Source organism: Salmo salar, chromosome ssa12 (assembly GCF_905237065.1).
Source record: "Salmo salar chromosome ssa12, Ssal_v3.1, whole genome shotgun sequence".
NCBI classification, from domain to species: domain Eukaryota; kingdom Metazoa; phylum Chordata; class Actinopteri; order Salmoniformes; family Salmonidae; genus Salmo; species Salmo salar.
Genome location: NC_059453.1, coordinates 14,984,540 through 15,001,089, shown reverse-complemented (window position 1 = coordinate 15,001,089; position 16,550 = coordinate 14,984,540). Strand labels below are relative to the sequence as shown.

At 49.6% G+C, this 16,550-nt stretch overlaps 1 protein-coding gene across 1 annotated transcript; it reads right to left on the bottom strand.

Moving 5' to 3' along the window:
- Positions 1-1,339: 1,339 nt before the first annotated feature.
- On the bottom strand, positions 1,340-11,104 carry mri1 (methylthioribose-1-phosphate isomerase 1). Its single transcript, XM_045690804.1, has 6 exons — positions 10,778-11,104; positions 7,307-7,530; positions 5,061-5,230; positions 3,729-3,905; positions 2,776-3,000; positions 1,340-1,739 (listed from the first exon to the last, which is right to left on the bottom strand). The coding sequence occupies exons 1-6, from the start codon at positions 10,907-10,909 to the stop codon at positions 1,606-1,608; spliced, it is 1,062 nt and encodes a 353-aa protein (XP_045546760.1). The 5' UTR covers positions 10,910-11,104; the 3' UTR covers positions 1,340-1,605.
- Between the last annotated feature and the right edge of the window lie 5,446 nt (positions 11,105-16,550).

Here is a 16,550-nt window from a genome sequence, read left to right as displayed (position 1 = left end):
TCTGTAGGTGTGTTCCCTGCTTGTATGGTCCTACTTATTGACATCTCACCTTCAGCACCACAAAGTGCTCAAACAACTTCCAATAGACAAATGTGTTCACTAGTATGAACCCTGGGAGGGAAAACACACAGGCCAATGTTCTCTTCCTGGTTGAACACGTTTTGTTTTTGAAACAGAGGTCAGAATTTTTGTCACGCTACTCATTAACCAATCATTGTTACTGGTCTGATTTAAGGGCAGAGTCAAGCTGAGCGTTGACTGTGACTGCGGAAGCGAATTTTGTAGGAGGGAGAGAGAGAAAGAGAGGAGGGAAGAGAGAGAAGGAGCACAAGAGCTTCACACAGCGACAGGGATGTAGATCACTGGACAAGAGATGAACACAGGAGAGACCAGAGAGAGGAGAAACCAGAGAGAGGAGAGACCAGAGAGAGAGGGAGGGACAGGAGATAAACACAGGAGAGACCAGAGAGAGGAGAGACCAGAGAGAGGAGAGAGAGGGGAGGGACAGGAGATAAACACAGGAGAGACCAGAGAGAGAGAGAGAGAGGGAGGGACAGGAGATAAACACAGGAGAGACCAGAGAGAGGAGAGACCAGAGAGAGGAGAGAGAGGGAGGGACAGGAGATAAACACAGGAGAGACCAGAGAGAGGAGAGAGAGGGAGGGACAGGAGATGAACACAGGAGAGACCAGAGAGAGGAGAGACCAGAGAGAGGAGAGAGAGAGGGAGGGACAGGAGATAAACACAGGAGAGACCAGAGAGAGAGAGAGAGAGACGAGAGAGAGGAGAGAGAGGGAGGGACGGGAGATGAACACAGGAGAGACCAGAGAGAGGAGAGACCAGAGAGAGGAGAGAGAGAGGGAGGGACAGGAGATGAACACAGGAGAGACCAGAGAGAGGAGCAGAGAGAGGAGAGAGGAGGGACAGGAGATAAATAAAAGACCAGAGAGAGGAGAGACCAGAGAGAAGAGAGAGGAGAGACCAGAGAGAGGAGAGAGAGGGAGGGACAGGAGATAAACACAGGAGAGACCAGAGAGAGGAGAGAGAGGGAGGGACAGGAGATAAACACAGGAGAGACCAGAGAGAGGAGAGAGGACAAAAAACACAGGAGAGACCAGAGAGAGGAGAGAGAGGGAGGGACAGGAGATGAACACAGGAGAGACCAGAGAGAGGAGAGAGAGGGAGGGACAGGAGATAAACACAGGAGAGACCAGAGAGAGGAGAGAGAGGGAGGGACAGGAGATAAACACAGGAGAGACCAGAGAGAGGAGAGCAGAGAGAGGAGAGAGAGGGAGGGACAGGAGATGAACACAGGAGAGACCAGAGAGAGGAGAGACCAGAGAGAGGAGAGACCAGAGAGAGGAGAGAGAGGGAGGGACAGGAGTGGGAGGGGGTGGATGTGTGTGTCTGAGTTCCTGCATAATGTGTGTGTGAGACTGTAAAACGTGTGAGTTTGTATAACACTGACTCTGTGTGTGTGAATGTAACAAACTGGACTTCCACCTGATCTGTGTGTGTGAGGACGTATAAGTCATATGAGAGAGTGAGAGCAGGAATATTAAGGTGCAGTAGCGCACGGCGGCCAGCGGGTGGTGATAGTGCCGTCTACAGGGCAGTGAGACGGCCGGTGAGTGCTGCCTGCAGCTCCGAGGGCAGAAACACCCCCAGCTCTGTGATGATGCCCCCAGTTATCAGCTGGTGGGGGGTCACGTCAAACGCCGGGTTCCACACATCAATACCTGGAGAGGGAGAGAGGGGGAGAGAGATTTGAGAGAGGGGGACAGTAGAGAGCGACAGAGGAAGAGGGGGGAGAAAGAAGGGAAGGTGAATAAGGGAGGGAAGAGGAGGGGAGGGAGGGAGGAGGAGGAACACCCCAGGGAACAGCGTCTCCATTACAGGAGTGGATAATATAATTACTGTGATGTCACAGAGCCCCTCTTCTAGTTCTTTAATTAGAGACACGTGTCACAAGTCAATCAGCTCTGGAACATTCTCCAGAGAATACACTGTACTGTTCCCTCTGTCTGTCTGTCTGTCTACCAGGGACTATACTGTTATATCTCTACCACTACACTGTTCCGTCCGTCCGTCCGTCTGTCTACCAGGGACTATACTGTTATATCTCTACCACTACACTGTTCCGTCCGTCCGTCTGTCTACCAGGGACTATACTGTTCTACCACTCTCCCCAGCTCTATCACTATCTTTCTATCAGTCTGTCTGTTTCTCCCTCTGCCATTTTCTCCCACTCTCTGTCCATCACCATCTAGCTTCTTCACACCTCATTAACTCACGGTCTGTCATCACACACCCCCCCCCAACTCCACCCCTACACACCCCCAACTCCACCCCTACACACACACCCCAACTCCACCCCTACACACACACACACCCCAACTCCACCCCTACACACACACTCCCCCCCCAACTCCACCCCTACACACACCCACCCCCCAACTCCACCCCTACACCCACCCCCCAACTCCACCCCTACACACACACTCCCCCCCAACTCCACCCCTACACACACCCACCCCCAACTCCACCCCTACACACACCCACCCACCCCCCAACTCCACCCCTACACACACACACACACACACACACACCCCCCAACTCCACCCCTACACACACACACCCACCCCCCAACTCCACCCCTACACACACACCCACCCCCCAACTCCACCCCTACACACACACACCCCCCAACTCCACCCCACACACACACACCCACCCCCAACTCCACCCCCACACACACACACCCCCCACTCGTACCCGGGGCAGCTATGGGAACTCCGTTGATGCTGGTGAGTTCCTCGGCGGGGCGCTCCTCGATGACAATGTGCCGGCCGCTCTCCAGACTCAGGTCACATGACGTGCTGGGTGCCGCCACGTAGAACGGGATCCCATGGTGCTTTGCGGCGATGGCCAGCTGGTACGTGCCGATTTTGTTGGCCGTGTCGCCGTTAGCAACCACCCTGTCCGCCCCTACGACAACAGCTGAGACAGGGAGAGAGAGAGAGAGGGGGAGAGAGAGAGAGAGAGAGAGAGAGGGGGAGAGAGAGAGAGAGAGAGAGAGAGAGAGAGAGAGAGAGGGAGAGAGAGAGAGAGAGAGAGAGAGGGGAGAGAGAGAGAGAGAGAGAGAGAGGGGAGAGAGAGAGAGAGAGAGAGGGGGAGAGAGGGGGGAGAGAGAGAGAGGGGGAGAGAGGGAGAGGGGGAGAGAGGGGGAGAGAGAGAGTGGGGGAGAGAGGGGGGAGAGAGAGAGTGGGGGGAGAGAGAGGGGAGAGAGAGAGTGGGGGAGAGAGAGAGAGAGGGGGAGAGAGGGGGGGAGAGAGAGAGAGAGAGAGGGGGAGAGAGAGAGAGAGAGAGAGGGGGAGAGAGGGGGGGAGAGAGAGAGAGGGGGAGAGAGGGGGGAGAGAGAGAGTGGGGGAGAGAGAGATAAAATTACAGTATAGTGATAAGAGATGGATAGAACATCAAACCAGACCAGTTATTGGAGGAGGAAGAAGAGAGAGGAAAGACAGGAAGAGAAGGAAACAAAAGACAGACAGGCAGGCAGACAGGCAGTCAGACACAGTCAGGCAGACAGTCAGGCAGACAGACAGTCAGACAGACAGTTAGACAGACAGTCAGACAGATAGGCAGTCAGTCAGACAGGCAGTCAGACAAGCAGTCAGACAGACAGACAGTCAGGCAGACAGACAGTCAGGCAGTCAGACTGGGTATACCTGTGATGCTCTTCTCTCTCATGGTGAGTGCAGCCATGCTGTCTGTGATGAGAGTAGCAGGGAACCCTTCAGCCACGGCCTCATAGGCTGTCAGTCTGGCCCCTTGGTTATAGGGTCTGGTCTCTGTACAATACATCCGCTTCAGTCTGCCTAGAGCATGGAGGGAACGTACCACACCTGGAGATACACACACTGGTTATAGACTAGTACTAGAGCACAGAGACACACTGGTTATAGACTAGTACTAGAGCACAGAGACACACTGGTTATAGACTAGTACTAGAGCACACACTGGTTATAGACTAGTACTAGAGCACAGAGACACACTGGTTATAGACTAGTACTAGAGCACAGAGACACACTGGTTATAGACTAGTACTAGAGCACACACTGGTTATAGACTAGTACTAGAGCACAGAGACACACTGGTTATAGACTAGTACTAGAGCACACACTGGTTATAGACTAGTACTAGAGCACACACTGGTTATAGACTAGTACTAGAGCACACACTGGTTATAGACTAGTACTAGAGCACACACTGGTTATAGACTAGTACTAGAGCACACACTGGTTATAGACTAGTACTAGAGCACACACTGGTTATAGACTAGTACTAGAGCACAGAGACACACTGGTTATAGACTAGTACTAGAGCACACACTGGTTATAGACTAGTACTAGAGCACACACTGGTTATAGACTAGTACTAGAGCACACACTGGTTATAGACTAGTACTAGAGCACACACTGGTTATAGACTAGTACTAGAGCACAGAACACACTGGTTATAGACTAGTACTAGAGCACAACACACTGGTTATAGACTAGTACTAGAGCACACACTGGTTATAGACTAGTACTAGAGCACACACTGGTTATAGACTAGTACTAGAGCACACACTGGTTATAGACTAGTACTAGAGCACACACTGGTTATAGACTAGTACTAGAGCACACACTGGTTATAGACTAGTACTAGAGCACACACTGGTTATAGACTAGTACTAGAGCACACACTGGTTATAGACTAGTACTAGAGCACACACTGGTTATAGACTAGTACTAGAGCACACACTGGTTATAGACTAGTACTAGAGCACACACTGGTTATAGACTAGTACTAGAGCACACACTGGTTATAGACTAGTACTAGAGCACACACTGGTTATAGACTAGTACTAGAGCACACACTGGTTATAGACTAGTACTAGAGCACACACTGGTTATAGACTAGTACTAGAGCACACACTGGTTATAGACTAGTACTAGAGCACACACTGGTTATAGACTAGTACTAGAGCATGGAGACTCTCTGTCTGTCTGTCTTACCCAGTGCAGTGCCGTATCCTGCCGTGGCCAGTGACCCTGTGTTGCAGTGAGTTAAGATAGTGACAGAGTCTCGGGGAACACCAGACAGGATGTGTTGAGCTCCGTAGTTACCAATCTTCTTGTTGTCATTGACATCACGCTCCAGCATCTCCTCGATCCAGCCAATCACACTGCAGGATGGGCGGGGATTAGAGGAGAGGGAGTGTGTCTGTCAAAGCAGTTTTCACTATCATCTTCCCTTTAACTTCTGATCTACTCTTTAGTTTAGTCCACTTTCATGTTCTCTCTCTCTCTCTGGTCTCCCTCCCTCCCTCTCTGGTCTCCCTCCCTCCCTCCCTCTCTGGTCTCCCTCCCTCCCTCCCTCTCTGGTCTCCCTCCCTCCCTCCCTCTCTGGTCTCCCTCCCTCCCTCTCTGGTCTCCCTCCCTCCCTCTCTGGTCTCCCTCCCTCCCTCTCTCTCTCTCTCTCTCTCTCTGGTCTCCCTCTCCATCTGGTCTCTCTCCCCATCTGGTCTCTCCCTACACCCATCCCCCTCTCTCTGCCTACACCCATCCCTCCCTCTCTCTCTCCCTACACCCATCCATCCATCCATACACCCATCCCTCTCTGCCCTAACCCATCCCTCTCTCTCCCTCTCCCTACACCCCTCCCTCTCTCTCCCTACACCCATCCCTCTCTCTCCCTCTCCATACACCCATCCCTCTCTCTCCCTCTCCCTACACCCATCCCTCCCTCTCTCCCTACACCCATCCCTCCCTCTCTCTCTCCCTACACCCATCCATCCATACACCCATCCCTCTCTGCCCTAACCCATCCCTCTCTCTCCCTCTCCATACACCCATCCCTCTCTCTCCCTCTCCCTACACCCATCCCTCCCTCTCTCCCTCCCTACACCCATCCTGCCCTCTCCCCCCTACACCCATCCCTCTCCCCCTACACCCATCCCTCCCGCTCTCTCTCTCTCCCTACACCCATCCCTCTCTCTCTCTCCCTACACCCATCCCTCTCTCTCTCCCTACACCCATCCCTCCCTCTCTCCCTCCCTACACCCATCCCTCTCTCCCTCCCTACACCCATCCCTCCCTCTCTCTCTCCCTCCCTACACCCATCCCTCCCTCTCTACACCCATCCCTCCCTCTACACCCATCCCTCCCTCTCTCTCTACATCCCTCCCTCTCCCCCTACACCCATCCCTCTCTCTCTCTCCCTACACCCATCCCTCTCCCCCTACACCCATCCCTCTCTCTCTCTCCCTACACCCATCCCTCTCTCTCTCCCTACACCCATCCCTCTCTCTCTCTCCCTACACCCATCCCTCTCTCCCCCTACACCCATCCCTCTCTCTCTCCCTACACCCATCCCTCTCTCTCTCTCCCTACACCCATCCCTCTCTCTCCCCCTACACCCATCCCTCTCTCTCCCCTACACCCATCCCTCCCTCTCCCCCTACACCCATCCCTCCCTACACCCATGCCTCCCTCTCTCTCCCTCCCTCCCTACATCCATCCATCCCTCTCTCCCTCTCCCCCTACACCCATCCCTCCCTCTCCCCTCCCTACACCCATGCCTCCCTCTCTCTCCCTCCCTCCCTACATCCATCCATCCCTCTCTCTCTCTCTCCCTACATCCATCCATCCCTCTCTCTACATCCATCCATCCCTCCCGCTCTCTCCCTCCCTCCCTACATCCATCCCTCCCTCTCTCTCCCTCTCTCCCTACACCCATCCCTCCCTCTTCCCCTACACCCATCCCTCTCTCCCTACACCCATCCCTCCCTCTCTACATCCATCCATCCCTCCCGCTCTCTCCCTCCCTCCCTACATCCATCCCTCCCTCTCTCTCCCTCTCTCCCTACACCCATCCCTCCCTCTTCCCCTACACCCATCCCTCCCTCTCTACACCCATCCCTCCCTCTCTACACCCATCCCTCCCTCTCTCTCCCTCCTCCCTACATCCCTCCCTCTCTCTCTCTCTCCCTACATCCATCCATCCCTCTCTCTACATCCATCCATCCCTCCCGCTCTCTCCCTCCCTCCCTACATCCATCCCTCCCTCTCTCCCTCCCTCCCTACATCCATCCCTCTCTCTCTCTCTACATCCATCACTCCCTCTCTCTATTCATCCCCCTCTCCCTCTATTCATCCATCTCTCTCTCCCTCTATTCATCCCTCTCTCCCTCTATTCATCCATCTCTCTCTCCCTCTATTCATCCCTCTCTCCATCTCTCTATTCATCCCTCTCTCCATACCTCTCTGTGAGTTGTTCTGGGTTTTTCTCCATGCTCTCGTTCTCGGCAAACTCCATCAGTTCCCGGGCGGCCCGGCCCATATTGACGGCCGTGGGTCTTGCCGAAGTCAGGTGACACAGAGACTCCCGGATGAAGGTCACGGGGTCGTTGCCCCCGGCACCTGCGCGCAGCTCCACTGCCAGGCTCAGACAGCCTACGATGGCGATGGCAGGAGCCCCCCGCACCTGGAGGGATGGAGAAGGAATGGAGGGATGGAGAAGGAATGGAGAGATGGAGAAGGAATGGAGAGGGAGAAGGAATGGAGAGGGAGAAGGAATGGAGGGATGGAGAAGGAATAGAGGGATGGAGAAGGAATGGAGGGATGGAGAAGGAATGGAGGGATGGAGAAGGAATGGAGGGATGGAGAAGGAATGGAGGGAGGGAGAAGGAATAGAGGGAGGGAGAAGGAATGGAGGGATGGAGAAGGAATGGAGGGATGGAGAAGGAATGGAGGGATGGAGAAGGAATGGAGGGATGGAGAAGGAATGGAGGGATGGAGAAGGAATAGAGGGAGGGAGAAGGAATGGAGGGATGGAGAACGAATGGAGGGATGGAGAAGGAATGGAGGGATGGAGAAGGAATGGAGGGGGAGAAGGAATGGAGGGATGGAGAAGGAATAGAGGGATGGAGAAGGAATAGAGGGATGGAGAAGGAATGGAGGGGGAGAAGGAATGGAGGGGGAGAAGGAATGGAAGGATGGAGAAGGAATGGAGGGGGAGAAGGAATGGAAGGATGGAGAAGGAATGGAGGGGGAGAAGGAATGGAAGGATGGAGAAGGAATGGAAGGATGGAGAAGGAATGGAGGGGGAGAAGGAATGGAAGGATGGAGAAGGAATGGAAGGATGGAGAAGGAATGGAAGGATGGAGAAGGAATGGAGGGGAGAAGGAATGGAGGGGGAGAAGGAATGGAAGGATGGAGAAGGAATGGAAGGATGGAGAAGGAATGGAAGGATGGAGAAGGAATGGAGGGGGAGAAGGAATGGAGAGGGAATGGAGGGGGAAAGGAATGGAGGGATGGAGAAGGAATGGAAGGATGGAGAAGGAATAGAGGGATGGAGAAGGAATGGAAGGATGGAGAAGGAATGGAGGGGGAGAAGGAATGGAAGGATGGAGAAGGAATGGAAGGATGGAGAAGGAATGGAGGGATGGAGAAGGAATGGAAGGATGGAGAAGGAATGGAAGGATGGAGAAGGAATGGAGGGGGAGAAGGAATGGAAGGATGGAGAAGGAATGGAAGGATGGAGAAGGAATGGAGGGGGAGAAGGAATGGAAGGATGGAGAAGGAATGGAAGGATGGAGAAGGAATGGAAGGATGGAGAAGGAATGGAAGGATGGAGAAGGAATGGAGGGGGAGAAGGAATGGAAGGATGGAGAAGGAATGGAGGGATGGAGAAGGAATGGAAGGATGGAGAAGGAATGGAGGGGGAGAAGGAATGGAGGGGGAGAAGGAATGGAAGGATGGAGAAGGAATGGAAGGGGGAGAAGGAATGGAAGGATGGAGAAGGAATGGAGGGGGAGAAGGAATGGAAGGATGGAGAAGGAATGGAAGGATGGAGAAGGAATGGAGGGGGAGAAGGAATGGAGGGATGGAGAAGGAATGGAAGGATGGAGAAGGAATGGAGGGATGGAGAAGGAATGGAAGGATGGAGAAGGAATGGAAGGATGGAGAAGGAATGGAAGGATGGAGAAGGAATGGAAGGATGGAGAAGGAATGGAGGGGAGAAGGAATGGAGGGGGAGAAGGAATGGAAGGATGGAGAAGGAATGGAAGGATGGAGAAGGAATGGAGGGGGAACCAGACATCATGTTGGAATTGAGCCTTTGAACATTTCTTGTAATCCTCCAGGTAAACCAGAGGGGGAGGACCTGTGTGTCTATCAAACTCTCTCATTGGTCTTTATCATACACCTGTCTCCTCCCATCTCTCCTGGCCTGCTGGAACCCCCACACTCCTCTAGAACTCTCCTGTCCAGAAGACCTTGTCTTGCAGTTAGCTGGATGACTGAAACTATGCAGTACGAGGCAATACCAGACAGGACCATATGCAGGCAATACCAGACAGGACCGTATGCAGGCAATACCAGACAGGACCGTATGCAGGCAATACCAGACAGGACCGTATTCAGGCAATACCAGACAGGACCGTATGCAGGCAATACCAGACAGGACCGTATGCAGGCAACACCAGACAGGACCGTATGCAGGCAATACCAGACAGGACCGTATGCAGGCAATCCCTGACAGGACCGTATGCAGGCAATCCCTGACAGGACCGTATGCAGGCAATCCCTGACAGGACCGTATGCAGGCAATACCAGACAGGACCATATGCAGACAATCCCTGACATGATGTACACACACGCCCAGCCCTCTAACCACTAGCTACCTGCCTGCCGACACAAAGCAGGGGATAGTCAGGACACACAGACAGCAGGACAGTGAGTGGTGGTGTATGACGTCACCAGTGTGTGAGATCAGCGGCAGATCGGTATCATCCATCCCCAGGGACACTACTATTACTATCACCATGACGACATCCTACTGTTTAAGAGGCATTTCATCACAGGTCTGAAGCTCAGATGTATTGCATCTCAGTGTGTGTGTGTGTGTGTGTGTGTGAGTGAGAGAGAGAGAGACAAAGAGGGAGATGAAGAGAGGGTGTCTGTATCAATGGAAACAGGTTTATAATGAAGAATAAAAAGAAAAGAGAAGCAGTCTGTGTGACGATCAACAACCGCTCTGATAAAAGCCGTCGCCAAATACTAATAAATTGTCAACAAGCCGCAGAACACCGACTGCAGGCGCGAACAAAACCCCGGGAATCGGTCATTAATAATGCATAGACAATCTTTACCGTGACAGCAAGAGAAAGGGAGCGAGGGTGGTGGGCGTTTTCATGGTTGGGTGCGGATACCTGGCACGGTGGTTTTGTCGGTGGCACGGGTTAACGTTAAACGGTAAATAAATAATTGGATCCATTGTCGCTTAGGATCACGTTAAATTGACAAACCGGGCCGGTGGCTGGTAAAAACGAACGAGTGACACACTGTGTATGTGATCCAACCCCGACCTTCCACACCAGGGCCGCTATTCCATGCAATACGGCGCTGCGGACGGTAGTAATCGGTGGAAATAGCAGGGACGGTCAAAACACACACAGGCCCTGGACTTCAACAAAGAGCCAATCACAGGCCACAAGCCCGTCGCACAACACCGTCCAGATATGCGCTGTGACAGAATCGGGAGCAGGGTGCCCAGATCACACTAAATATACACCCTGTTTGACACAAAGACACCCGCAGCCAGCATAGCTACACACACTCTGGTGGAAACACTGCTAGCTAGAAACACACACGGGGAGGTGATACGTAGTGAGGGTGGAATAGGAAAGGAAACGAAAGAGGAAGAAGACAGAGTGAGTGATATTTCTTGCCTTCATGGACTTGATCGCTTCATAGCCGTCCTGCACTGTGCGGACCTCGTCGAACACAGTTTCCTGCGGTAGGAGCAGCTGGTTAAGAATCTGCAGAGATCCGGCCCGGTAACGGATCGCCTCGAGCGTCATGACCCGCGAACGAGATGGATCGGATGGCACAACACACACACGCTCCCGGTTGCCGTTTCGAATCGTCGTGGGTTGGTAGAGGATAAAAGTGCTGGAAAATGAATATTAACTGTCTGGGGAAAAAAGACAGGGGGAGCTCAGAAAACCTCTGTCTGACACACATACGGAACCACGTGCTTACCCCGGCAGGAAACCGACCCTGCCTTTCCCAGCTCTGTCCACGCCCACCTCTCGCGCTCTTTTTCGGCGGTGACAGGCCTTCACTCTTCTCCCCCTCCTCTCTCTTCTCCCCCTCCGTGTTGTTTGTAGAAATGTAGCGTTCAGATCAATTGTATTAGCATAACTGGAGGAGTTGAGCCGGTGCTCTTTCTTACCCTTCAACAATGGAGCAGACTGCAGCCTCATCTCATCTCGGGGTTTATGGAGAACGAAGGAACAAATACTGAAGCCATTGTCTATAGTCCTCTCTCTGCAGCTATAGAGCTACACAGATTATGCTGTACAGACGAGACTAGCGCTATAGTGTCTGAGCTATATACAACATCATAAACCTCTCTGTATAGATTGTACTATAGTCATCTCTGCAGCTATAGACTGTACTATAGTCCTCACTGTATAGATTGTACTATAGTCCTCTCTGTATAGACTTTACTATAGTCATCTCTGCAGCTATAGACTGTACTATAGTCCTCTCTGTATAGACTGTACTATAGTCCTCACTGTATAGACTGTACTATAGTCCTCTCTGTATAGACTGTACTATAGTCCTCACTGTATAGATTGTACTATAGTCCACTCTGTATAGACTTTACTATAGTCATCTCTGCAGCTATAGACTGTACTATAGTCCTCTCTGTATAGACTGTACTATAGTCCTCACTGTATAGACTGTACTATAGTCCTCTCTGTATAGACTGTACTATAGTCCTCACTGTATAGATTGTACTATAGTCCTCTGTATAGACTTAACTATAGTCCTCTCTGTATAGACTGTACTATAGACCTCTCTGCAGCTATAGACTGTACTATAGTCCTCTCTGTATAGACTGTACTATAGTCCTCACTCTATAGATTGTACTATAGTCCTCTCTGTATAGACTTTATTATAGTCATCTCTGCAGCTATAGACTGTACTATAGTCCACTCTGTATAGACTGTACTATAGTCCTCACTGTATAGACTGTACTATAGTCCTCTCTGTATAGACTGTACTATAATCCTCTCTGTATAGACTGCACTATAGTCCTCTCTGTATAGACTGTACTATAGTCTTCTCTGTATAGACTGTACTATAGTCCTCTCTGTATAGACTGTACTATAGTCCTCTCTGTATAGACTGTACTATAGTCCTCACTGTATAGATTGTACTATAGTCCTCTCTGTATAGACTGTACTATAGACCTCTCTGCAGCTATAGACTGTACTATAGTCCTCTCTGTATAGACTGTACTATAGTCCTCTCTGTATAGACTGTACTATAGTCCTCTCTGTATAGACTGTACTATAGACCTCTCTGCAGCTATAGACTGTACTATAGTCCTCTCTGTATAGACTGTACTATAGTCCTCACTGTATAGATTGTACTATAGTCCTCTCTGTATAGACTGTACTATAGACCTCTCTGCAGCTATAGACTGTACTATAGTCCTCTCTGTATAGAGTGTACTATAATCCTCTCTATATAGACTGTACTATAGTCTTCACTGTATAGACTGTACTATAGTCCTCTGTATATATTCCTCTCTGTGTAGACTGTACTATAGTCCTCACTGTATTGACTGTACTATAGCCCTCTCTGTATAGACTGTTCTATAGACCTCCCTGTATAGACTGTACTATAGTCCTCTTTGTAAAGACTGTACTATAATCCTCTCTATATAGACTGTACTATAGTCCTCACTGTATAGACTGTACTATAGTCCTCTGTATATAGTCCTCTCTGTATAGACTGTACTATAATCCTCTCTGTATAGACCGTACTAGTGTCCTCTCTGTATAGACTGTACTATAATCCTCTCTGTATAGACTGTACTATAGTCCTCTCTGTATAGACTGTACTATAGTCCTCTCTGTATAGACTGTACCATACTCCTGTTTAGATAGTCATCACTATATAGACTGTGCTATAGTCCTCTCTGTATAGACTGTACTATAGTCCTCTCTGTATAGACTGTACTATAGTCCTCTCTGTATAGACTGCACTATAGTCCTCTCTGTATAGACTGTACTATAATCCTCTCTGTATAGACTGTACTATAGTCCTCACTGTATAGACTGTACTATAGTCCTCTCTGTATAGACTGTACTATAGACCTCTCTGCAGCTATAGACTGTACTATAGTCCTCTCTGTATAGACTGTACTATAGTCCTCTCTGTATAGACTGTACTATAGTCCTCTCTGTATAGACTGTACTATAGACCTCTCTGCAGCTATAGACTGTACTATAGTCCTCTCTGTATAGACTGTACTATAGTCCTCACTGTATAGATTGTACTATAGTCCTCTCTGTATAGACTGTACTATAGACCTCTCTGCAGCTATAGACTGTACTATAGTCCTCTCTGTATAGAGTGTACTATAATCCTCTCTATATAGACTGTACTATAGTCTTCACTGTATAGACTGTACTATAGTCCTCTGTATATATTCCTCTCTGTGTAGACTGTACTATAGTCCTCACTGTATTGACTGTACTATAGCCCTCTCTGTATAGACTGTTCTATAGACCTCCCTGTATAGACTGTACTATAGTCCTCTTTGTAAAGACTGTACTATAATCCTCTCTATATAGACTGTACTATAGTCCTCACTGTATAGACTGTACTATAGTCCTCTGTATATAGTCCTCTCTGTATAGACTGTACTATAATCCTCTCTGTATAGACCGTACTAGTGTCCTCTCTGTATAGACTGTACTATAATCCTCTCTGTATAGACTGTACTATAGTCCTCTCTGTATAGACTGTACTATAGTCCTCTCTGTATAGACTGTACCATACTCCTGTTTAGATAGTCATCACTATATAGACTGTGCTATAGTCCTCTCTGTATAGACTGTACTATAGTCCTCTCTGTATAGACTGTACTATAGTCCTCTCTGTATAGACTGCACTATAGTCCTCTCTGTATAGACTGTACTATAATCCTCTCTGTATAGACTGTACTATAGTCCTCACTGTATAGACTGTACTATAGTCCTCTGTATATAGTCCTCTCTGTATAGACTGTACTATAGTCCTCTTTGTAAAGACTGTACTATAATCCTCTCTGTATAGACTGTGCTATAGTCCTCTCTGTATAGACTGTAATATAGTCCTCTCTGTATAGACTGTACTATAGTCCTCTCTGTATAGACTGTATTATAGTCCTCTCTGTATAGACTGCACTATAGTCCTCTCTGTATAGACTGTACTATAATCCCCTCTGTATAGACTGCACTATAGTCCTCTCTGTATAGACTCCACTATAGTCCTCTCTGTATAGACTGCACTATAGTCCTCTCTGTATAGACTGCACTATAGTCCTCTCTGTATAGACTGTACTATAGTCCTCTCTGTATAGACTGTACTATAGTCCTCTCTGTATAGACTGTACTATAGTCCTCTCTGTATAGACTGCACTATAGTCCTCTCTGTATAGACTGCACTATAGTCCTCTCTGTATAGACTGCACTATAGTCCTCTCTGTATAGACTGTACTATAATCCTCTCTGTATAGACTGTACTATAGTCCTCTCTGTATAGACTGTACTATAGTCCTCTCTGTATAGACTGTACTATAGTCCTCCCTGGAGCGCTATACTGATTTATAGACTTTAGTCTATAGAATGTACTATAGAGACTTGACTAGCTGTATACTGAGCTATATACTATAGTCAGTCTAGAGAGATGATGTAGACAATACTGGTGTCTGGAGATGTCATCTGGAACCACCACTGGTATTTCAACTCACTCACTCACTCACTCACTCACTCACTCACTCACTCACTCACTCACCAAACACAATATACAGGTTTAATTCATTCTGATATTTTAATCCAACCATGATTCCCCTCCCAAGACATTTGACAACATCATTATAATGCCAGTTAATAGTTCATTATCCATCACCTTTGGACACACACACACTTTCTTCATTTAAAAATAGAGCCATAGTCAATGCTGTATATATAATATATTAACAGGTCTATACTGACTGATTGCCAACAATGGGTACATTTTTAACATAAAAAACTGGGTCTATAGAGGGGTAGAGGAGGAGACCTTAGTGTGTCTGGGTTTATAGAGGGGTAGAGGAGGAGATCTCAGGGTGTCTGGGTCTATAGAGGGGTAGAGGAGGAGATCTCAGGGTGTCTGGGTCTATAGAGGGGTAGAGGAGGAGACCTTAGTGTGTCTGGGTTTATAGAGGGGTAGAGGAGGAGACCTTAGTGTGTCTGGGTTTATAGAGGGGTAGAGGAGGAGACCTTAGTGTGTCTGGGTCTATAGAGGGGTAGAGGAGGAGACCTTAGTGTGTCTGGGTTTATAGAGGGGTAGAGGAGGAGACCTTAGTGTGTCTGGGTTTATAGAGGGGTAGAGGAGGAGACCTTAGTGTGTCTGGGTTTATAGAGGGGTAGAGGAGGAGACCTTAGTGTGTCTGGGTTTATAGAGGGGTAGAGGAGGAGAGGAGGAGACCTTAGTGTGTCTGGGTTTATAGAGGGGTAGAGGAGGAGAGGGGGTTTATAGAGGGGTAGAGGAGGAGACCTTAGTGTGTCTGGGTTTATAGAGGGGTAGAGGAGGAGACCTTAGTGTGTCTGGGTCTATAGAGGGGTAGAGGAGGAGACCTTAGTGTGTCTGGGTCTATAGAGGGGTAGAGGAGGAGACCTTTCTCTACCCAAAATCTGAGAAAAGGGGCTGACCTCAACACTATAGGCAGCTGTGGTCCCCGGCCCGCCATGACCTAACCACACTCACTAAACAAACAGTCTCTCTCTGTCTGTCTGTCTGTCTGTCTAAGTCAGTAAGAAGTATATTGCGCATTTCCTGCCCATCACATTCGGAATGAGGAACAGGAAGTGCACTGAAGCCTCTTCTTCTCATTCTTAGAGGATCACTGTAGGATTTGGGGCCGACATCAGGCCAGTTTGGACACGGATTAAGTCACATACTGTATCTGCCGCTGGGGACTGACTGGGGGGATTACACACCAAACTAACTGCACATGAGCGCATCCCAAATGGAACACTATAGTGCACTAGATAGGGAACAGGGTGTCCATTTGGGACACATCCCATGACTTTCTGCCATCCAATCTGACCCAGAAACCACACAAAGGCCTCTCTTGAAACCACAATTAACCCTCTCTGTTCTGTACCCCCTCCCAGCCCCCATCACCCTGACTGAAGTCTGTTCTGTACCCTCCCAGCCCCCATCACCCTGACTGAAGTCTGTTCTGTACCCTCCCAGCCCCCATCACCCTGACTGAAGTCTGTTCTGTACCCTCCCAGCCCCCATCACCCTGACTGAAGTCTGTTCTGTATCCTCCCAGCCCCCATCACCCTGACTGAAGTCTGTTCTGTACCCCTCCCAGCCCCCATCACCCTGACTGAAGTCTGTTCTGTACCCCCTCCCAGCCCCATCACCCTGACTGAAGTCTGTTCTGTA